The following is a 23005-nucleotide window of genomic DNA, read 5'->3' as shown; positions in this document are numbered from 1 at the left end:
TATTATATTGACCGAGCTAATGTGTATTTAAACAGTTGGTGTTATGCAATATAACATGTGTTAAGTAGTTTTCTATTGTGCAAACACTGAACAACGGTCTGTCGCGATTTGCTCACGCTATCAGCGTGCACTATTTGAATATTGTGCACGCTGACGTATACTGAATTTGATTGCGCGGCTATGCTAGCTATGTTATAAACTCTTTTTTTCCTTTTTCATTACGTACAATGAAGCTTAAATTTGGACAAAACATTTCTATCTGCTCAATCTATAATCTGATAGTTTAAAAACAAACAGTTTTCGTAGTATACAAATAAGTCCCCAGCCCTCAGTTTCTTCGATTCTCCCGTACAATTACCATTTTAAGGAAAGTTACATTAAAAGAACTCTTATCTTCTTAGATTTCAAGTTAAGTAAAAAGTGACATATTATGTTGACCGAGCTAATGTCTTTTTAAACATACGGAATTATGCCGTGTAACATGTGTTAAGTGCAAACATTTAACAACTTTTTACAGGCCTGTCGTTCAAGTCCTAATATGTACTTTCCAATCTGTTCAATAGAATACAATTTGAATATGATGTTTTTTGGTAAACCAAAATTAATCATAATATCTTAAAATCGTTTAACTTTTTCCTGGCCCTGAATGTTTCAGGAACACTGAGGAACTATATAAAAGATGCGAATTGCATGAGAGATTTGAATCTAAACACATGGGAAAACAACATAAACTGCCAGTGTACGTTAAACAGCTGCAAGAAACTAAATTCCCAAAATTTACTTATGCAAAACAACAAAACCGTTCATCACGGAATCATTCGTATAACTCGTTCGTATAATTCAGTCGAAAGCTCTAGGAGCCGGAGGGGGGAGGGGGGGGGGTGGGGGATGCAGCCGTTAATTTGGGATAGGTGCATTGTGTGTCGCAAAATGTCTGCGATTTTAGCTAATCAATTTAAAGAAACCCAACCTAAAAATCACACCTGGATCATAAAGCCAAAAGGGGTAAAAACGATACCCTATTAAAGGACTGTGAATCTCAGAAACCATACCCTATCCCGCGGCACAAACCAACATAGCCCATATATGAAAGAACCCCCCTTCACCCCAGCGCGGCCAAAAGAAATGGTTTAGTAATTTTTAGTGCAATTAGGAACTTAAAACGTCCAAAAGCATTTTAAATCTACTACCAATGTTGTAATGTATTTGCTTTGCAGATATTATAAACAAATACGTTTAAAAGCAAAAGTAATCTATTTTCCAAAGAGCATTGTATTCTTCACTGCATCTGTAAGCTGCCCAAGCGAACCCTGCACGGTTTTTCCTCATTTGTTATCTTTAGATTTTCATAACAATGACTACTCGCTTGGACATAGTCTAGACCACTGCAATCTATTTTAACACTATTGACTAAGGTGTCACGCAAACACGAACACTTTCCTTTGAAAACGCGCCTTGCAATTAAGATTTCCTTCAGATTCTACCAGAATCTAAAGAGAAGATGCTATCCGTAGCTGTGTTTTGTGTATTGGCTCTTGGCGTCCCGTTTTCTCAGGGAAACGAATTTAACGATGACAAAGATGAAATAAGAGGTAAGGCATTTATAAAAGGAAATTTATAAGATACTGCACCTTAAAGGAACTGTGCCATGGATTAAGGCAAATTTAGGATGTAAAATAGCCAACAAATTCGGTGAAGTATAAAAATAACTGCTCAAAACAGTAAAGGAACATTTAAATAACACACCAAATACAAAAGAAAATACGGATGGCCAAACGTGAGGAAAATTGAAAAGGATTGCGATATGGGTTTTTGAAATACTGTTGGGCTGAACAGTTTTCAAAGTTAATCTCGTTTGCCTGAAACTTTACATTATAATACCCTGGAGACACATTTGGTTGTAATGAAGCTATGGTTTTGTCATTTAGATCCATAGAAGTAATTTCTTTGCAAACATTTTAGCGAGTATTTGGCAAATTTTTTTAAAAGTCATTTACGGTAACCGAATAGTTTCTTAAATGCCGCTGTATGTAACCTTATAATAGCAAAAGATATATTTAAAGCAAGCAATCAAAATCTAACAGATAGTTCTAAATGTTCTTGATCGTGGAACTAGATAAAAATACTCTCTTGTCTAAATTCTCTTAATATAATCCATCCGTGTGCAATAGCTCAAAGCAAAAACCATAACACAACTTTAATTGCTATTGTGTGCTCACTGGAGGCCGCACGGCTCTAAGAAATTTTTTTTTATCATAATGAAGACAGAGGCGGCGGAGCGTTTTGGAACGTGGGGGGTCTGAGACTGACCCAAAAGTACTCGGCAGGTTTTGAAAAATGGGGCAACTTTTGTCCGTTCTAGCAACTTTTGGTTTTCTGAGCAATTTCGAGACCGAAGATTTCCGAAGATTCTCCGACTGTTGTTCGAAGGCCATACAAACGTTTCCGATCATTTTTCGAACTTTTCCGAAGAGAAACGAAGTTTCCCGAAGATTTCCAAGAAAGTTTCGAAGATGTTTGAACTCACTCACGAGACGCAATACCTTGACAAACCAATTTTACGCTGCGCTTGCGATATTTTCGGCACCAAAACGTGGGGGATTGAGCCCCCCAAATTTTCCTTTTTTTTGGGGGGGGGGGGGGGGCAAATAAAATCCACTTGCCTCCAGAGATCTAGAAAAACACCAAGATGACGAAATGAGCATACAACCACTCCTAAAATACTCTAACTAAGTTCCTATAGCTAGATAGTTCATACCGACGAAAGATTATATTCCGCTAATTTTTCAAAAACGCAATTAAAATCTAAAGTTTAACTTTTACAAGAAATTAAAGATAAATCAATTTAGCAGATGAAATCTCAGCAACGGTTCTAAATGGTCTTAAATTATACTTAAATACAGAAAGCTTGTAAATAAGGAAATATTTCAGGCTAACAATTTCCTTTTTAAAATAAGCATCTGGTGATAGTCAAAATGTGCGTTTCTTTCTGTAAAAAAATATATTGAATTTCTGTGAATACATTTCTTCTGCAATAAAAATCGAAATTTCAGAATCGGAAAATAATTCCGCAAAAAAACATTAGACAATCGGGAACTCTAAATATTCCTGAAAATACATCATGCTACAAAAAAAATCGCTGTTTTTATTAGTAGCGGACAGGGCTTTCCACGAGTTGCTCGGCAACTTTTTAGCAGCTTTCCATTTTTCGAGCAACTTTTATCCTTTCGAGCCACTTTTTGCAATTTCTAGTTCGAAGATTGTTCGAGAGTTCTTAGATCATGCGAACGTTTCCCAGCATTTTTCGAACTTTTCCGAATATTAACGAAATTTTGTCGAAGTTTTGCGAGGAAGTTCAGAGGATGCTTTAAATTTTGGATCATTCAGCATTAAAAACTCGTCAGCAAACATGACGTCATCGGTATCTTCACGATTGTTTTTTATAGTGGAAGAATTGAAATCCTTGTAATTCAACAAACTTTGGGCTTAAAATGTTATTTAATTTAGATGTTTCTGTTGCAGTGAAATTGCATAAAATGCTTAGCAATCTTAAGGGAAATTAGCATATATTTAGGGAATTTCAGTATTTTAGGGCAACGTTTTAGGTTTTTTTGGAGCAACTCTCGAGCAACTTGTTTGCATTAAAGTCCACAACACTATAAAACACAACACATGCAATTCATCTTTTACTTAAATCTTTTTTACTTCATCTTTTACTAGATTCTTAGATGTTTTAGATTTTTAACTTTTTAGATTGTTAGCTTAATATTACCATTCCTTTTGTTTTATTATTCATTTGTTTTCTTATTTGTGGGCTTCCTAAAAAGTAGCTTTTACCAAAGTGGAGTGCCACGTTAAATATCTTATCTTATCTTATCTTATCTTATCTTATCTTATCTTATCTTATCTTATCTTATCTTACTTGTTGATCCGCCAAATCCCTGAAAAATTTAATTGTATAAGGTACCTTTCCAACTATCACGTGTATAATAGCTGACCCTATATAATAACGATTAAACAATTTATATTAATTAAAAATTTTAACAAGCAATGAAACGCAAAGAAAACGTTATTTATAAATAGGGAGTGTCGAATGCGGTACTAAGGTCCAAGGAACCAGAATTGTTGGGGGTACTGACGCTGTACCAGGGGCTTGGCCGTGGCAGGTCACAATGGACTTCAAGGCATTTCCTGCATTATCTCACTGGTGTGGAGGCTCAATTGTGTCTCCGCAGTGGATTGTGTCAGCGGCTCACTGTTTCTATTTTAGCGACGATCCTAATCATTACACCATTGTCGCAGGTAACCTATGCATGTTGGGTAATGAAGCTCTGACCAGTAAATAGCCAGTTATTGCAATTCTTGTTCCAGTGTGCTGTGTTCCATTAATGTGCTCTCGGATCCTTTAAAACGCAAGCTAGATTTGCTCATCATCTTGGTCAAACACTATATCTATTCTTCAAAATATCTTCAGAAAAAATTGAATGAAGATGAACTTGCAAATAAACTAATGGTACAATGGAAACTAGAAAAATGTGTTCAAACGTAAAACTGTTTATCTAAATAACAACCTTTATGGTGTATTGAGCTTATTAATAGTGCTATTACAATACAAGGTTACTGTAGCGAATTAAAAAAATGCTCTCAATTAATATCAATAACGTAGTGTATTTTTTTTTAAAAAATGTAATACTTTAAGCTAATGCATAGACTCCTTTTTGTACTTGTTGTGATTTCATTTCTTTTGTCACCTCTTTTTTGTTTGTTTTCTAGTCGTCGTGTTTTTTAATCATGTAAAAGAAAAGTTAAATAACATTGTATAATTTCCAATAGTGTATGTAAGTGTAAGTAATGTACGTGTTTTTAAGTGTATCAATATAGTGTGTTTATCTTCAAAAGAAAATTATTTTTCCAGTGACCATTCGTTTTGAATTTTGATGCATTGCGGACCTATCTTTATTATCACAGGAGACCACGACCTGAGTAAAAAGGAAGTGTATGAGCAAAATACACCAATCGAGAAGGTCATCAAGCACCCACAGTACGATGCTAAAACTAGTGACTATGACCTGGCTCTTATTAAGCTCCAGTCTCCACTCACCTACAACAACCGCGTGCGGCCTGTGTGCTTACCAAAGTTCGATTTTGCCGTTCGTACCAAGTGTTACGTCACAGGTTGGGGAACTACAAAGGAAGGAGGGAATATCTCACAGGTAACAGGAGCTGTGGTCGAAATACGAATTCTCCTTAATGGTTCTCATGCATTTCTGTTACTGTAAGTTGTGAGAATTTGGGGGTACCTGGTGGGCATAAATAGATTGTGCTCGGCAACTTTTGAGCAACTTTTTGTAGTACCAGCAACCTAGGGCAACTTTTGCCTTCCTTGGCAACTTTTGAGCAACTTTTTGTAGTACCAGCAACCTAGGGAAACTTTTGCCTTCCCTGGCAAGTTTTGAGCAACAAATTGATATAAAACCGATCCAAACCATAAAAGGTCTTTTCATTTCGAAGGATTTTATTTTTTTATTTTTTATCTATTATTGAAGTTATGTTGAGTTTAAAGAGTATATTTATTACAACAAAGTATATATATTTCTCATATAACAATGGCTTTTTGGCCTTTTTTAATGATTGTAAGAATATTTAATGAAATGTTTAAATGTCAACAAACAAACAAACACGTTTTGAGTATTTATCTAAAACAAAACGACTCTAGAGCAAGCAACTTTTCTAAATTTTGGTGGCAACTTTTTGATATTTGAGCAAGTTTAGAGCAACTTTTGGGTATATTTAGCCTGCGTTGCAGACTAACTAAACCCTGGTATACTATACCAGGGTTTAGTTAGTCAGGGTTTAGTTAGTCTGCAACGCAGGCTACAATCTTTGACAAAAGTAGTTGACACATTGACTTCGCTCTGCGGTTTTTATGACACATTTACCACTAGTTTTTAAATCTCATGACTGTCTGCTAAAGGAATTGCGGTTGTTTCGCCTACGAGTTGTTTCGCTAACGACCAGTTCGCTAACGAGTTAGGTCGTTTCGCCTACGTCTAAAGTCGTTTCGCTAACGAGCTGTAGGTCGTTTCGCTAACGTATAAAGTTAATACCCTGACGTCTTTTTCATCAACAGAGAAACAAAGCTTCTTCATCAACAGAATAAGACAATCGAACTCACGCTCTTGCCGTTAAGCTTGAAAGCCCGAAGTTAGCGAGCTCTAATTTCCAAGACTTAAAGCCGCCATTTTGTTTCCCAGAAGGCAAATTGTGCATTGTAATTTCAAATTGGTATTTCTACTTTTCAGAAGCGATTCTAGTTTGTTTGTTTTTTTTGTTCAAGATTAACACTAGTAAATGAAAACAACAAAGTAATCAAAGTAACTACATTTTATTACAAATGAAACTATTTACAAACATTTTTCTCTCGAAGCCTAAGTCCTAAACACATTTTTCTCGAAGCCTTACTCCTATTTACAACTAGAAATAGCTGACACTTGATTGCCCCCGAATTTTCGACGATGTTTATCGGTTTTTCTTTGCTGTTCATCCTTTTCTACAATTCAGACTTCGTCGCTTTGAATGGGCCGCTTTGCGGGCTCGAATCGAACTCACTTCACTGTGGTAAAGTCTTGATCTCAGCGAGGATAAACTTTAGAAACAGCAAAACGTTTTAAAATTACCATTTGAGCCGGCCCAATTGTTTTATAAATATATGGGCTGAGAGCCCGAGCATGAAGAATGACATGAAAATGATCAATCTTTAGAATTTCTTACCTCTGTCAAAGCAAACGCCTGCCGCGAGTTTTAAATAATCACAATGCATCTCGAGATCTCTTTTGAATTTCTTTTCTTGATGCCGCATATCATCTTGTAAAATTAAAATTTCGTCCGGAAGTGGACCGATCAAGACTTTTGAAGTTTTCTCCATTCAAGTAGTTTGTGCCTGGTAAATCACGGTCAGTTGGACAAGGGCTTTCTTATCGTAAATCACGCTTCATGACAACGATCAACTTTTTAAAAGGAAAGGATACCGAAAGAATTTCTCACCTTTGACAATGAAAACGCTTGACTTTCTAAAAGTCGCTCGCTTCTGGTTTCCGGTTTCGCCTGCCGCGAGTCTTTAAAACAATTATCTCGAGATCTTTTGTTTTAATTTCTTGTAAATCTCGTCCGGAGATAGACTGATCAAGGCTTTTCTCCGTTCAAGTAGTTTGCGCTTGGTAAATCGCGGTTTTGGACTAAGGCTTGCTTATCGTAAACGAGCATTGCACAACTCCCGATACCATTTGCGCGCTCACTTTGGTCTTTAATGGGGATTGATTTCTTTAAGTACATATTATAAAATATGAATCTTCATAATACGTTAGCGAAACGACCTACGGCTCGTTAGCGAAACGACTTCAGACGTAGGCGAATCGACCTAACTCGTTAGCGAACTGGTCGTTAGCGAAACAACTCGTAGGCGAAACAACCGGTTACCTGCTAAAGTACCCCCTCCCCCCATCCAATGTTGTAAAATGGTAGCAAAGGACTCCTAGAAACAAACTACAACATTGTTTGGGGGGAGGGGGGTTGGAAAGGCGGGGCAAAAGGATGAAATTGGTCCATATAACAATAAAAAAGGGCGTAAATTGACAATGGGTCAACACTTTTGATTGTAGGTATATTTTGAAGCGACTTTTCCTGAATTTACTAGCACAATCTATTCATGCCTAGTACCTGGCTTATAAACAGGAGGGCTTATACCACAGGCCTATGACATGACTTAGGACCATTTACACGCGCGCGCGTCTGTCGTAAGGATGTGGTAGGTTGATTTACACGACGCGATTCGTGTTGTAGTCATGGCGTAAGCGTGCTGCATGCTATAATCGTAGACAAAATCGTACCGTCTAATCCCCCCCCCCCCCCAACTGGTTTTGAATTAAGGTGGCTCAAAACAGTTTCCTGCATTTTTCAAAGCTCAAATTTGACGAATTAATACTACGAATCTTTTTCAGTTGGCGCAACAGTTTAGGTATAAAACAGATGCCAAATCACTAGTGAACAAGTTATTATTATTTTCTTAACATAAAAAGTTACCATAGCAACAGTATAACCTATTAAAACACCCTTAATTTTCGCTTTAAGTGTTTGTAACTCAAAAACGAGCTCTGTGACCCCCATTTTTATGATGGAATAATGATCAGCATGTTAAGATACAACTTTTGGCAAAGTTTTAAAAAATCTGTACAATTTTACATGGGGTTCAAAGCCAGCTTAAAATTTTGAAACTTTATAGCCGTCAAGGTCTCGTTTAGGGTTACGCACGAAAAAATGTACAAAAATAAATTCTATTTCTGGTATTTTGTTTTTTTTTAGGGGTCAATAAAAGCTTGAGCCACGCCCACATTGGTACCTTTTAGGGGTTCTTTTCAAAATTTCTAGCTAAAAATTTCCGACAAGACTCCTCGTCCCTTTTATATGGGAGCCCCCCCCCCCCGGGGCGTAAGAGGCTACAACAAAGGTAGCTCGATGCCAACGCCTTGAGAATTGAAAATTCGCGTTATGCAAAGTTCTCAATTATGCTATGTCTTCTCGTTGCTTGTTTTAACAGATTCTGCAGCAAGCTCCAGTTCCTCTCGTTCGGCGCAAACGCTGCCAACGTGCCTATCAAGACTTAGACTACACCATCACACCACGCATGCTTTGTGCAGGATACGCCAAAGGAAGGATTGACTCGTGCCAAGGAGACAGCGGAGGACCGCTGGTCTGCACCAAGGGTGGCAAATGGTACCTGACTGGCACGGTGAGCTGGGGCCAAGGTTGCGCACGCAAGCGTCGATATGGAGTCTACGCTGACATGATGGAGTTAAAGGACTGGGTTCAGAAAGCTATCAAAGAAAACTAACGGTTTTCAAACGAAAAGAGAATTAGAAAGCAACTTAAAACGAAAAGGGAATTCAAACACAACTGTAAACGTTAAGGGAGTTAAAAAGCAACATTAAACGATAAACGAATTAAAAAACAACATGATTTTATGCATGTAGTAACAGCAACAGTAGTAATTATTATGCTTGTAGTCCTTGAAGTTATTCAGTAGGACGCACGCTCGACAACTTCTTCCAGTTCTTTGTCGATTCAAATTTATGTTAATAATGGTTGGTAAATTAAAAAAAGTGGGTCTATAGATTGTTCATGATTGATTGATTGATGGAATGGTGATTTGAAGGATGATAGGTTGAGTGAATGAGTGTGTGACTGAGTGAGTGAATGTATGTATGAGTGAATAAATTAATAAATGAATGAATGAATGAATAATGCCCAGAGCAACTATAGCTCTTAAGATTTCAAAGTATTGATGAAAATCGCAAACAAGCCCCCAGCCCTCAGTCTCTTCGATTCTCCCCTACCATTACCATTTTTAAAGAAAGTCACATTTAAACTCGTTCCGTCTTAGATTTTGAGTGAAAAGTGTCAGATTGTATTGACCGAGCTAATTTGTATTTAAACATCTGTTAAAATGCAATATTGTACATTGTATAACATGTGATTTTTTTTTTTTATATATATATTATTATTTAAGTAGTTTTCTATTGTGCAAACACTAAACAACGTTTTATAGGTCTGTCGCTCAAGTCCTAGTAATTTATGTACTATCTATCTATTCAGTAGGATACATTTTGAATAACTATATATTTTTTGGTAAACCAGAATGCATCCTTACATCGCAAAATAGAGTAACTTTTCCCCTGAGTTACTCCCTCCTGAGTGTTTAAGGGACAAGAACTAAAAGAATGCGATTTAAATGTAAAAATTTAAATCTTATACGATGGGCCGGGCATACCCGGCCTTTCATAAATTTGTAGTTTAAATTGCTGGTTCCACTTCAAAATGATTTTGAACTAGTTTTATTTGTATCTTATTATGTTTAAGCATTATTGTAATAAATCTGGAGAAAAAAAGATCCAAATGAAACTCCTTCAAGATCATTTTGACCTGAAAAGGGATAATTTGAAACTACAATATAAATTTTAACTGACACAAAATCCTTAAATAAAATTTACTCACTTGTGTAGTTAGTTTTTACATCAAACTAGAAACTGGTAATTGTGCTTCAAGCATAAACTGCAAATGTAAGTTAAACAGCTGTGAAAATATAATTTACAAAATTGTACAAATGTAAAGATGAACGTGGTTATTAATGAATCGAACTAAATGGAAAACTTTTTTTCATGTCTTATAATGCATCTTGTATTTGAACAAAACGTTTATTTATGCCTACTCTATAATCTGATAGTTTTTACATTTTTTTCATGCAAGCAGTTTTCGTACTCTAGATGAGAACCAAAAATAAGCCGCCAGCCCTCGGTCTCTTCGATTCTCCCTTTAATACCATTACCGTTTTAAAGAAAGTAACATTTAGAGAGCTCGTGCCCTCTTAGATTTTAAGTGAAAACTGCCATCTTATTTTGACTGAGCTAAAATAAATGTGTATCTAAACATGCAATGTAACATGCGTTAAGTAGTTTTCTATTGTGTAAACACTTAATAGCGTTTTACAGATCTGTCGCTCAAGGCCTAATAAAAACCTAACCTATCTATTCAGTATAGGAAGCAATTTTTGCTGTAGGAAACCAGAATTAACCCTAATATCGTGAAATATTTTTACTTTTCCCTGGCCCTGAGTGTTTTATTCAGGGACATTGAGGAACCGAAATAACGCGATTTGGAATGAAAAAGTGAATTGAAAATTTTGGATCTAAAAACATGGGCGTTCCTTTCATAGTTAGGACAGTCACAAATCCTGTATTTAAATTTACTCCTCATGTAGTTATTGTCTAAGTTAATCTAGAAACTGGTAGCAGAAACTGCCAGTGTAGTTTAAACAACTGCAAGAAACCAATTTACAAATGTAAACAAGAAACTGGTCATTACTGAATCAACCAAATCGCAAAACAATTTTTCATTTCGTATAATTCAGCTAAAAGCCCCCTGGGGCTGGATGGGGGGGGAGGGGGGAGGGGGTACTCCCGTAACTTTAGCATAGGTGTGTGCCGCAAAGGGTCTTAAAATACCTTGACTCGGTTTAAGGAAAGAATATCCAAAATTGATATCATTTTTAAGGCCTAAACCCAAAAACGGACACTCTACTCGTGGGTTGGATGATAACGAAGAATTGTGTAAACAGGTTTTTTTTTTTTCAGCAGCATGGAAAGTTTAACGGAAAGTTAAGCTTTATCAGACATTTATTTGTGTTTAGACGGACGTTTATGCACTGTAATTTTGGCAAATCAATTTAAAGTAACCTTATCTTTAGATCAAACCAAGATCTCAATTTCAAAAGGGCAACAAGGATCTTATTTAAGGACTGAGAATCTTCGAGCCCATAGCCTATCCCATACCCTATCTCGTGTCACAAACCGATATAGCCCATATAGGGGAAAATCCCCCTCCCCCTTTCCCCCACCGCGGCCAAAATAAATGGAATAGCAATTTTCAATGCAATTAGACCTTTAAATGCCCAAAAGCGTTTTAAATATACTTCCAATATTGTGGTGTATTTGCTTTGCAGAAATTATAAACAAATACTTTTAAGAGCAAAATAATCTAATTTCCAAAGAGCATTGTATTCTTTACTGCATCTGTCAGCTGCTCAAGCGAGCTCTAAACGGTCTTTTCTTATTTATTATCTTTAGATTTCCATAACAATGACTGCTCACTTGGATATAGTATAGACTGCCGCAATCGATTTAACCATTGTTGAATTAGCTGTCTTACAAGCACGAAAACTGTCCGTTAAAAAAGCGCCTTGCAATTAAGCTTTCCCTTTAGATTGTAGCAGGTCATTTTATTCAAAGATGCTACCTGTAGCCGTGTTTTGTGTTTTGGCTCTTTGCGTCCCGTTTTCTAAGGGAAATGAATTCAATGATGACACAGATGAAATAAAAGGTAAGGCATTTATCCGATTTCTAAACTGAGGAAATTTATAATATACTAGACTTTAAGCAAATAAAATTAGAACGTTCAAAACGTTCAGAATGATCTTAAACGATCTTAAACTCATCTTTGAATCAAAGAAAATATCTACGCGTTAAGAAATTCAAAATCTTATCGATATTTATTACTGTCGAACTAAATTTTAAAGAGAAAAATATTTTTTTAAAAAAAAGTGGCGTCTAATAACTTTATTGTTTGTTTCCATTTGATGGTTTTCGGCCAACTTTACAATTGCAAATACAGAGATAAGAATATAATAAAATTATAAAATCTATTTTATGGAAGTAAATGCTATGAAATAGTCAACTATATAATGTTAAAAATATATTACATGGTTCCTAATTTAAAAAAGATTCTAAAAACTGCAATAAACTCAATAGTTCCGTAAATGGCGTTGAATGTAACCTTACAATATGAAAAGATATATTTAAAGCAAGCAATCCAAATCTAACAGATAGTTCTAAATGTTCCTGATCGCAGAATTAGATACAAATACTTTTTAAGCAATTGTAATCTAAAGTTTAACAAGAAATTAAAGATGAATCATTTTACTGTTTTAAAAGTTGAAATCTTAGCGACGGTTCTAAATGGTCTTAAATTTAATTTAAATAGAGAAGTCATCCTAGCATTTTTCACTTAAAAGTTAGCATCCTGAAATGGTCATAATGATTGTGAGTTTCTTTCTGTAAAAGAATTGTTGAATCTCTGTGAATAAAGTTCTTCTCCAGAAAAAAATCGCACTTTCAGAATCGGCAAATGATTCGGAAACTCTAAATATGCCTGAAAGTACATCATGCTGCACAAAATTGCTCTTTTGTATTATTTTGGGAAGTTTGAATTATGGTAATTCATCTTTTACTGACGCTAAGCTTGGGAACTGCGTGTGTCTAGCTCAACACGCGAGGAGCGTGCGTGGTAGACCCACGCGTGGTTATGATAGACCCACGCGTGGCCTTGTGCTTTGTATGTACTTTACGACACTCATTAACCGCTTCCATCTTATACGTCATTCAGGAGTCTTGAACGACGACTTGCGTTTGTTGAAGGAATTCAATGTGAGAGAAAAAAGAGCAGGTTAGTGCATCGACAATACACTTAGATTTTTAGAATCTTATGTTGACATTGTTGAACTAACTTTGTTCTTTAATATGTTGTAAAGCGATGTTCTGAGAACCCTTGTAAATCGCGCTTCTACAGATATTTTGCTACGAAAATTTTAAATTTCACCTTTAAAATTGCTCAAAAATGGAAAAGCTTGTCCTGAAATGCAAAAATTGCTTCCTACAGCCGAGTTTATGGATCTTTAAGAGCTCCCATAATTGTATTGAAGCTCAAAATGGCGGCTCAGAAACTTAGCTTGGGTGGAACGTCCGCTGGAAATGTGAAACGTTGGCTCAGTTGTTTACGGGCGAGATTGAAAAAAAAAATTGTGGTAGTGTCAGTAAGCTGTCAAAATTCCGCAAAATTATGCTTTGGCCGTAGAGAATTGCCTGAAGTTGCTAGTTCCATAAAATTTGCTTCTACACCTCGACTTCAAGGGGCGCTCATTAATTATAGGAGGAACGGTTATTTAAGGGTTTCGACCCAACAGAGGAAATACTACTATATCAGCAGGTTGGTAAAGGGGTTATGTGTGACGCGTGATTTGCGCAAAATATAGCGAGGGAGACGCTAAACAGCTCAAATCTGACCATGATCCATGAATTGCCAGTCCAGTACGACGAATTGCCAGTTCAGTATTCTGGCTGAAAACGTTAATGAAAAACAAAAACAAAAGTAAGCTAAAATTGACAAATGACACGCATCATGAAGCCAAAGATTCATCTTGTGTGGAAAACGCGCTCTCTCGGATGCGTTTTAGGACTCATTTCATACTGTGAGCTCGCCTCAGAGATCAAGTCTTGCTACTAGGCTTTTGAAAGGTAAATGCCACGCAAATTAACAAATCAGCTAAAGCTCATTTTCTTCAATAATGTTATTTGGTACGTGATTCGTGAAATGGTCTGAAACATATACGTGATTAGTGATTTGAAGAAAAATATGCTCGTTATTCCGTTTAAGCTGTAACAATCTCCGTCTTTGTTTCACTTTTTGTACCCTAGTTTGCGAGGACAAGTCTTCGTATTGCAGTTCATATAAAAATTACTGTAAAGACCCTTCTTACAAGGACTACCTGGAGAAGAACTGCAAAGAGACCTGTGACTTTTGCGGTAATGTGTTTACACTGCTAGCTGTTACCTATCTCTTTTGTGACTAAGTGTCAGGGCCTATTTACACGGTACGACTTTCTTGCATGCGACAAGCTTACGACAGGCCTACAACATGACTAAGGACAATTTACAGTTTCGCGCATTCGTAGCTCATGAATTGATAACACCCATTTGCTTCAGGCACAAGTGTAGTAAAAACGATTAAGAGGAAATCCGCTAGGACTTCGAGTAGTTATTGGACAAAATTATGTACCAAAACTATTTACACCTGATTGCAAGCTTTTGTGTTACTGCTTCAAATATCTTATCGAAAGAAATCTTTTCTAACAACACCAAACATCGAAAACAAATTTCGAAGTTCCACTGAATTCCCATGAATCGCTTAAAAGATGTGAGCTTTTGCCCATAGCTTGTGAACTTTGAATATCATTTTCTCAGACTCTGATAAGAAATTGTTGTACCAAAATTATTTCCAAACTTATTGCAAACTTTTTTGTTACTGCTTCAAATATCTTATCAAAAGAAATCTTTTCTAACAACACCAAACATCGAAAACACATTTCGAAGTTCCACTGAATTCCACTGAATTGCTTAAAGACGAATTTAGAAAATGGCTATAGCTTGTGTCATTTGAAATTCATTTTCTCAGGCTCTGATAAGAAATTGTTGTTGGTGTTATCACGGATAATTACTTACATCTTTAACTTTTATTAAGGGTAGGAAATAACGCAATAGGATTTAAATTATTCTGGTACTTGATTTTTGTCCAACTTTAATAAATATTACTCGACTTCCTAGTGGATTCCGTCTTAAACATACTAGACCATTTTTTTCAGGATTTCAAAGTGATATGACTTTTGAAGCTTTTTGACTTTTGTAAGGAGAGCAGGGATGGCGCAGTGGTGAGAGCGCTCGCCTCCCACTTGTTTGCTTTGTTTTGCCTTTTGTCACACAATATGAACCTTTTGTCACACAATATGAACCAGCAGTGCCAAACATCAAACAAATTTTAATGAAAAAATGGCACATCATAGACGAACAACCACTACTCAAACAAATCTTCAAAGATCCACCCACCATCTCCTTTAAGAAAGGAAAATCTTTAAAGGATATGCTCGTTAGAGCAAAAATATGAAAGGTTCTCAAATGTTTCACACCGGTAGAGATTGTGCGGCCTGTCACGCCTTGCTACCTCCTACCGTCCTTGTTCCCAGGGTTTTCTTCGGGTTCTTTGGTTTTCCTTCCTCTTCAAAAAACAACACTTCTAAATTCCAATTCGATCGGGGACAGTGGATAAAAATCTATACTTGTCTGTGGAAATGCCACTGCAAATTCTAATCTATTTTTACTTTATTTACTTATATAAAGTAAATATTTTGGGATCTCTTAGGTTACGTTTTCAAACTCACGCTGCCAATAAACATGAAATACTTGTCAAGAAGTCACTACTTACGGGTGAAAATGAGCTTGAGTTCAACCCTCCCCCCTCCCCCACTCCTGCCCCTCCGCCCCTCTCCCCTCCCCCCTCCCCCCTCCGCCCCTCCCCCCTCCGCCCCCTCCGCCCCTCCGCCCCTCCCACCATACCCCTGTGTATGGTTGTGTCGCCTGACGTAACTTTTTCTCTTTAGGAGAAGAATGCCTCGACAGGATTGACTGTAAGAGATACATAAGCTATTGTGATAATAAAAAACATACCACTTCAATGAAGTATTATTGTTCAAAAACATGTGGATTCTGCCAAGGTAACTTTAATAAAATTAATTCAATGATTAATATTAATTTTAGCGGCGAGGGTCGTACAGGTAGCAAGATTATTAAGGTACCACTATTAAGGCCTGGCTAAACTAGGAAACATCGATGCGGAAACTTGTTGTGGATGCAAATGTTTCCCAGTTTAGCCACACGGGAAACATACGCTACAGAAACAAATTTTGCTTCACGGAAACAAAAAATGTTTCAGCTTCCCGGACACAAATTGCTTCCCAGACACAAGCACATTTGGCTCCCAGAACATATGTTACCGTTTGCGGGAAAAATAAACGTCATGCTTAACTTCTCTATTTTAATCGCTCCCCGCTAATTTGGCCCCCTTGGAAACATGACAAGCAACAATGATTCCGCAACAATGTTTCCTAGTTTAGCCTGGCCTTTACGTGTTGCAATCATTAAGTAAAGTCTCCAGTCATCCGTCTATCTATCCTTCCGTTCTTCCGTTCACTCATCCTTCCATCCATTCGTACGTACGCCCGTCCGTCTGTTCATTTGCCCATTCATCCAGTCAGCCACCTAGCCAGCTAGCCAGTCAGCCCGCCCGCCTACCAAACAGCAGCGTACCAGCCAGGCGACCGCACATCCGCCCATTTATTTATCCATCTGTTTCTCCGTCCGATAGTCGTTGGTTTGTTAGTCGTTTAGTTCGCTGGCTGGCTGGTTGGTTCCTTTAACATTATACCGAGAAAGTATGCTAAGAATTGATAATGTGTGAAACACCTTATTTTGTCACTTTACCTCTGTCTTTAAACACCCATTTCAGATATAAAAATATAGATAACTCGCTGCCCCATGTTTCTTGTAGTGGAAACGCGTTTTCAGGCCCAGTTACTTGCTGAATTAATTGTAATCCTTACTCTTTCAGTTGCAACAGCCGCTCCGCCGCCAACGACCGTTCCACGAACTGAACAACCTATTGACCAAGGTGAGGAAAAAAATGGATTTTAAGGTGATTTTTCAGAAGTCGTCGAACGATTTTTTGGAACTTTCCCTGAATGTTCCCTACCAAGCACTGTTTCGAAAACTAAAATAAAAAAGATAGTTCATCGTGCTCGCAAAAGAAATATGATGGGCTAATCCCGTTTAATTTATCCCTGTACTGGTTCTAATCACGCGCGTTATTCCATCGGTCTGCGTTATATTTTACGGTAGGTGGAAGCAAAGTTAGTAAAATACTTATTACTTGAAAAAAACTTGATAGGTAGAAAGTCTCGAGCAATTGCAACAATAGCGCGATATAAAACTTATGGAAAAATCACACAATAATTAATTTCAAACGACATCGACTAAAAACGCTCTTCGAGTCGTTGTTTTTAACGTCGTAATTTGCGTCTTTGAGGAACGGTTTTTTTGCACGCTTTTAGCTATTTCCTTCGAAACAATTTTTATATTTTTTTTTTCGCTTAAAACGGAAACCTCGATCACCAAAATTATGCAATAAAATTTGGGTCATCGTGCTCAGCTTGTTTATGAGAAAAAGTCGATTTATCTCCCTCGCGAGCCAAGCCAAAACGGAGAGGAGGGGGTTTTCAACAAAGTTCTATACGGGGACGCTGCACCCTACGTGAGGTTCAGACCTATACTTTTTATATAACCATTATTTTTGACAGAATATGCCTTCCATTCAGTAGATACACTTCATACCATTTCTATACCCTCAGATCCAGCAACCCCTTAAAATAATTTGATGAATTATCCGCTATGTGCATCAGCTCGGACAGTATTTTGAGAGGGCTTTTTAATTCCTAAATGACAGTTGTCCGTACTTTTTCCCAATTAAAAAACATCCCAGCTCTATTATATACATACAGTCCAAGAAAGTACCCCCTTTCAGGTAGAGTCTTCCTGTATAGTACATTGAAAGGAGTAATCGCCCCCCCCCCCCTCTCCCCCAGGCGTAGGGCAAAGAAGAAATTAGAGAAGTTAATTTCAAATTTGCAGAACGTACAAATCGCGAAAAATTATCTATGAAATATCCTGTTACTGTTTCAATTATAAACTGCGACCATTGTTTAGATTTCACGAAGTTGCTTGGTTTGGAAAACTTGTTTCATTTTTCCAATGCTCGTACCGTTAGAATAAAGATGGTGTGTTTCTTTAATATTAAAAATTTTGAAAAATTAAGCGCAACAACTCAAGGTTGCCCATAGCGCACACAACATCAGTTTTTCATAATAAAATTATTTCAAATTTAATTAACAAATGAAACAACAGAAAACATTCATTAAATTAATAGATTAAATAATCAATTAATTAATTAAAATAATTATAATAAAGTAATCATATGAAACGCAACTATTATTTTTAAATAGGTAGTGTCGAATGCGGTACTAAGGCTCAAGGCACCAGAATTGTTGGGGGCACCAATGCTAAACCAGGGGCTTGGCCGTGGCAGATCACAATGGACTACAAGGGACATGCTGAGAAACCTCACTGGTGTGGTGGCTCAATTGTGTCCCCGCAGTGGATTGTGTCAGCGGCTCACTGTTTCGCTTATGGCGATGATCCTAATCAGTACACCATTGTTGCAGGTAACATATGCATGCTGGGTAATGTAGCTCCGACAGTCACGGTATATTAAGTCATTTTTCTGACATAGAAAAACAACAAAGGAGTAATAAAAATGTGAGAATAACCAAGAATGGTTTAGACTGATAAAGATTAAGACAAATTTCAAACGACAATTTTGAAAAACTTTGCCAATTTTTTCAACATCTGCTCTCCGTGACGTAGCTCTTTTGACCCATTGGCGCCTGGAGATTTTTGAAAAAACGCATTTTTTGGACAGTTTGGACATTTTCTGGTCAGTTATGAGCTAAATATGCTCCAAACTACTCAAAACGGCATTTGCAACATGGAAGCTTGCCTTTCTTTCCAAATAGTTTTTGTAAATAGTTTTATCAATAATTTTTAATGGATAATTTATTATGTTTTTTTGTATTTTTTTCATTGTCTCTGAAAACCCCCAAGGGAAGGTGACAATAAAATTTGTATTGTATTGTAATGTAGCATCGCATATTACGACTTTTTGCTCGGGCATGCGCACAAATCAAAATAAACCGAGCCTGCTGCACGAGAAAAACAAGTTGCTTTGGAAACATATGAATTGATTTGCAAGATCTTCGACAAAGGAAATTTAAATTCAGCAAAACAAATCAACCTTTTTAAAATCCCTTTGTTGTAAGGGAATTTACTACAGTTGATTTGATTGGCTAGGTTTAATTTCTCTTTGTTAAAAATCTAGCCAATCAAATCATGTGTCTCTAGAGCCACTGAATCCTCATGCCCCAGGCTCAGCCGGCTAAGAAGGACAAGCGCCTCTGGGGACGAGAATGAGGATAACGTTCATCACGGCTGGTTTTGGCCCGTACAGGCGCCAACGGGTTAATTTAAAATAATTTTTTTCCAAGCCATCATTTTGTTTCGAATTTTTGATGCATTGCGGACCTATCTTTATTGATAACAGGAGACCACGACTTGAATGGGAAGGAAGGGTATGAGCAAAATATACCAATCGAGAAGATTATTAAGCACCCACAATATGCTGCTCACAAGAACCACGACTATGATCTGGCGCTTATTAAGCTCAAGTCCCCACTCACCTACAACAACCGCGTGAGGCCTGTGTGCTTACCAAAGTTCGACTTTGATGTTGGTACCAACTGTTTCGTCACAGGCTGGGGACATACGGAGGAAGGAGGAGATATACCACAGGTAAGGGTAAATGAGTTCGAAATACGAATTCTCCCAAATGATTGCCATTCATTTAGGGCTTTCCACAAGTTGCTCGAGATTTTCCAAAAAATTGCCCGTAATTTCTCAAAAAGGTGCTCAAAAGTCGCTCCAAAAATTCAAAAGGTTGCTTCTGATAATAAAAGTTGCTCGAAAGTTGCTCCAAAAAATCCTCCTCAAAAAACTCAAAAAATATTAAAAAAAAAAAAAAAAAAAAAAAAAAAAAAAACTAAAATGGGGAAAAAAAAAAAAAAAAAAACACACCCCAAAAAACAATCAACCAACAATTATCTTTTATCTTTATTAAAATTTTAAATCCCTTCCAACATTTCTGGAAAACGAGTTCCAACTTTCAATAGAATTGACACAGCCGCGCATTAGCAGAATATTATTTGCAACAAAATCACTGTCAGATGAAATTTGCAAAGCAGACCATTATTTTTAAAAATGTAATGTAATGTAATGTAATGTAATGTAATGTAATGTAATGTAATGTAATGTAATGTAATGTAATGTAGTGTAGTGTAATGTAATGTAATGTAATGTAATGTTATATAGTGGTCATGCACTTAGCTTCGAGATGGCTAGTTTGCAGGCATGCCACTGAAACAGAGGAAACATTGTATGCAGTAATTTGTAGGTCACGCAATGGGTTGTCGGCCAATAAAGAAAGAGACAGGAAAAGAAAATAATCGAATGATAGCACGCATTTCCGTACGTAATGAGTAAATTGCATCAGGTAATTCAGGTTTCCGCCCTGGCCACGGATACACCCTAAACTCTGTATCTTATGCTTTTTCCCTATATGGATCTCATGTTACGTATTATCCACTTGTACTTGTATACTAAAATTTAAATTTTAGGATCCATTAAGTTTTATCTCACTCCAGCTCTGGCAGTGTAGAAAACTGGTTGACTATCCGAAATATCGGCCAAACCCAATTAAATTTGTCCAATACAAAGTGTCGTCGTACTAGCCGTGCATTTTACGTAATTGTAGTCTCCTACGCATACGCTCTTTAGCTGAAGGCTCGTCACGTAATCTTTCGTTTCGTTGGAGAAGAAAAGATTGCGTGACAAACCAAGAGAACGTCTGTGAATGAGGCGACAACAAAGGTAGCTCCAGGTCAACACTTTGAGAATTGAACTTGTGTTTGTTGCTTGTTTCACCAGATCCTGCAGCAAGCAAAAATACCTCTCATTTCACGCGACTCCTGCCAAAACGCTTATCGGGACTTAGGCTACACCATCTCACAACGCATGCGCTGTGCAGGGTACGCCAAAGGAGGTATTGACGCATGTCAAGGAGACAGCGGAGGACCGATGGTCTGCTCCAAGAATGACAAGTGGTATCTGATGGGCGCGGTGAGCTGGGGCATAGGCTGCGCGCGCGAAGGTCGATATGGAGTGTACGCTGACCTGATGGACCTGAAGTATTGGGTTCAGGAAACTATCAACGGAAGCTAACTCTTTTCAAACGAAAAGGGAATTAAAAAGCAACTTTGAACGATAAGGGAATTAAAAAGGAACATTATTTGATGTATGTAGTAACGGCAACACTGTAGTAGTAATAATTATGCTTGTACTACTCGTAGCTATTTAGTAGGACGCACGAAACCTTGAAATTAAGCCATGGATGTTAACAATGGTTGGTAAATAAATAAAAAATGGATTAATGGATTCATGATTGATTGATTGACTTTTAGATTGGTGAATTAGATGGATTGATTAAATGAATGAGTGATAAATTGATTTTTGGATGACTGAATAACGGGATTGATTATTTATTTATCTACTGACTGATCAGTGCCGTAACTAGCAAGAGGGAAAACGATGCGCTTGCCTTGTCTTGATTTTAACCCAAAATTCAAAACAAAATATGTTTAGTTTGGAAAAATGATCCCCTGTTGAAAAAGATTGATTTTTTCCTCTGAAATACCTTAAGAAATATGTTTAAGGAAGAGTTTCAGAGCTTCTAGCTCTTCTTATTTTCTTGAGAGCATGTCCCCAGAACCTCCAACAGATCTTGCCTCGTCTATGTCAAAGTCTGTTCGGCCCGCTGCGCAGCTTCCTCTGTACAGATCTTCGTTACCATTCGTTACAAGTCTGTGACTTGGGTAACCAAGCTTTCGCTGAGCTAGGAGGCTAGGATTCTAAGCAGATTCAGTTGTCTTTCTAAATCCACTGAGTGAAAGCAAATCCCTTCAACCGTTAGAGCCTCGTATGCCTTGGATACGAAGCGAACAAGGTAAGGAGACAAAAAAGACCAAGAGCTTCCAGTCTGTAAGTAATTTGCTTTAATTCATGATCAGCTAAAAGGTGTGTCTATGAAATTTCATGTTTGTATATTTCATGTAACCATCCCCGTGGGGGAAGTCTCGATTTTGTCGCTTATTTTATACTAGCTGGGGGATAGAACGTGCTCCCTGACCATATCAGCTGATGAACGCAAATCTGGAAAACAATACCCATTGTTTGTTCGGCTCTGCGCTTGGCCAAAGCCCCAAATCATCTAGTCTCCTTTGACAGTCTCCTTTGCAGCCGGTTTTTTGGGATGTCACGCAACTCTCCCCCAAAGCGTTGCGTGACATCCCCCCCCCCCCAAAAAAAATAAAATAAAATAAAATAAAACGGATGCGAAGGAGACTTCAAAACCGTCTAGCCGCGACACAAGATGTTCCAACCCAATGATTTTTACTCTTACTCCTTCGTGACCAGTTTTCGCTCTTGGCTCGAACATTTGCAATGCATGCGACATGGAGATAAGATTGGATAAATGACTTTCGACGGGACCGAATCTAGAGTACTCTTCACAAAATAAGGTTTTTTCTGGAGCCCATTACGGCTTTTTTAAATAATGCAAGGGATTCTGATTTATATAGACTGAGATGTACGACAAAATTTAGAACTACGGCAATGTAAGAAATTTCAGCGTGTCCTCTCCTGTGTGATCCAGTTCCTGTATTCGCGGTTTGACCGTGAAATTCCTGCGTTTCCCTATACATTCTCCATCGTTTGCGTTTTTTGTTTTTCCGTCCAATCCGTGCGTTCCGCCGTGAGTTCCCGGTGAGTTCCCGGTCCGTTCCTTGTGCGATCTCCGTGCGTTTCCTGTGAGTTCCCCGTGTGTTCTGCGTGCTTTCCCCGTGAAATTTGTGCGTTCCCCGTTAACTTTATTCTTCGTGAATTCCCCATGCGTTTCCCGTAAGTTCCCCGTGTGTTTCCCGTGTGTTTCCCGTATGTTCCCCGTGAGTTTCCAAACCCCCTGTGTTTCCCGTGCGTTCCCTGTGTGTTCCCCGTGCGTTCCCCGTGAGTTTCCC

At 37.6% G+C, this 23005-nt stretch overlaps 1 protein-coding gene across 2 annotated transcripts; it reads left to right on the top strand.

Annotated features, from left to right (window-relative positions):
• Positions 1 to 1476: 1476 nt before the first annotated feature.
• On the top strand, positions 1477 to 21349 carry LOC144628331 (serine protease 1-like). 2 transcript variants are annotated; one of them, XM_078486434.1, is made up of 8 exons: positions 1477 to 1592; positions 12991 to 13050; positions 14079 to 14186; positions 15815 to 15928; positions 16822 to 16881; positions 18269 to 18487; positions 19423 to 19670; positions 20862 to 21349. In XM_078486434.1, exons 1-8 carry the CDS (start codon positions 1502 to 1504, stop codon positions 21153 to 21155), a joined length of 1194 nt encoding a protein of 397 aa, XP_078342560.1. In that variant the 5' UTR covers positions 1477 to 1501; the 3' UTR covers positions 21156 to 21349. The 2 variants fall into 2 exon arrangements, with proteins under 2 accessions (XP_078342560.1, XP_078342559.1); XM_078486433.1 differs by lacking the exon at positions 1477 to 1592 and adding an exon at positions 11811 to 11928.
• The last annotated feature ends 1656 nt before the right edge of the window (positions 21350 to 23005 follow it).

This window comes from Oculina patagonica, chromosome 10 (genome assembly GCF_052425735.1).
Source record: "Oculina patagonica isolate OP01 chromosome 10, crgOcupat, whole genome shotgun sequence".
NCBI lineage: Eukaryota > Metazoa > Cnidaria > Anthozoa > Scleractinia > Oculinidae > Oculina > Oculina patagonica.
The sequence above is the reverse complement of the archived record's forward strand: the minus strand, read 5'-3'. Positions and strand labels throughout refer to the sequence as shown.

Excerpts from the sequence above, each read along its gene's own strand:
- LOC144628331 (XM_078486434.1), top strand. The coding sequence starts at position 1,502 with ATGCTATCCGTAGCTGTGTTTTGTGTATTGGCTCTTGGCGTCCCGTTT. Across the intron at positions 1,593-12,990 it reads TGACAAAGATGAAATAAGAG|GAGTCTTGAACGACGACTTG; the intron begins GTAAGGCATTTA and ends TACGTCATTCAG. Across the intron at positions 19,671-20,861 it reads AAGGAGGAGATATACCACAG|ATCCTGCAGCAAGCAAAAAT; the intron begins GTAAGGGTAAAT and ends TTGTTTCACCAG.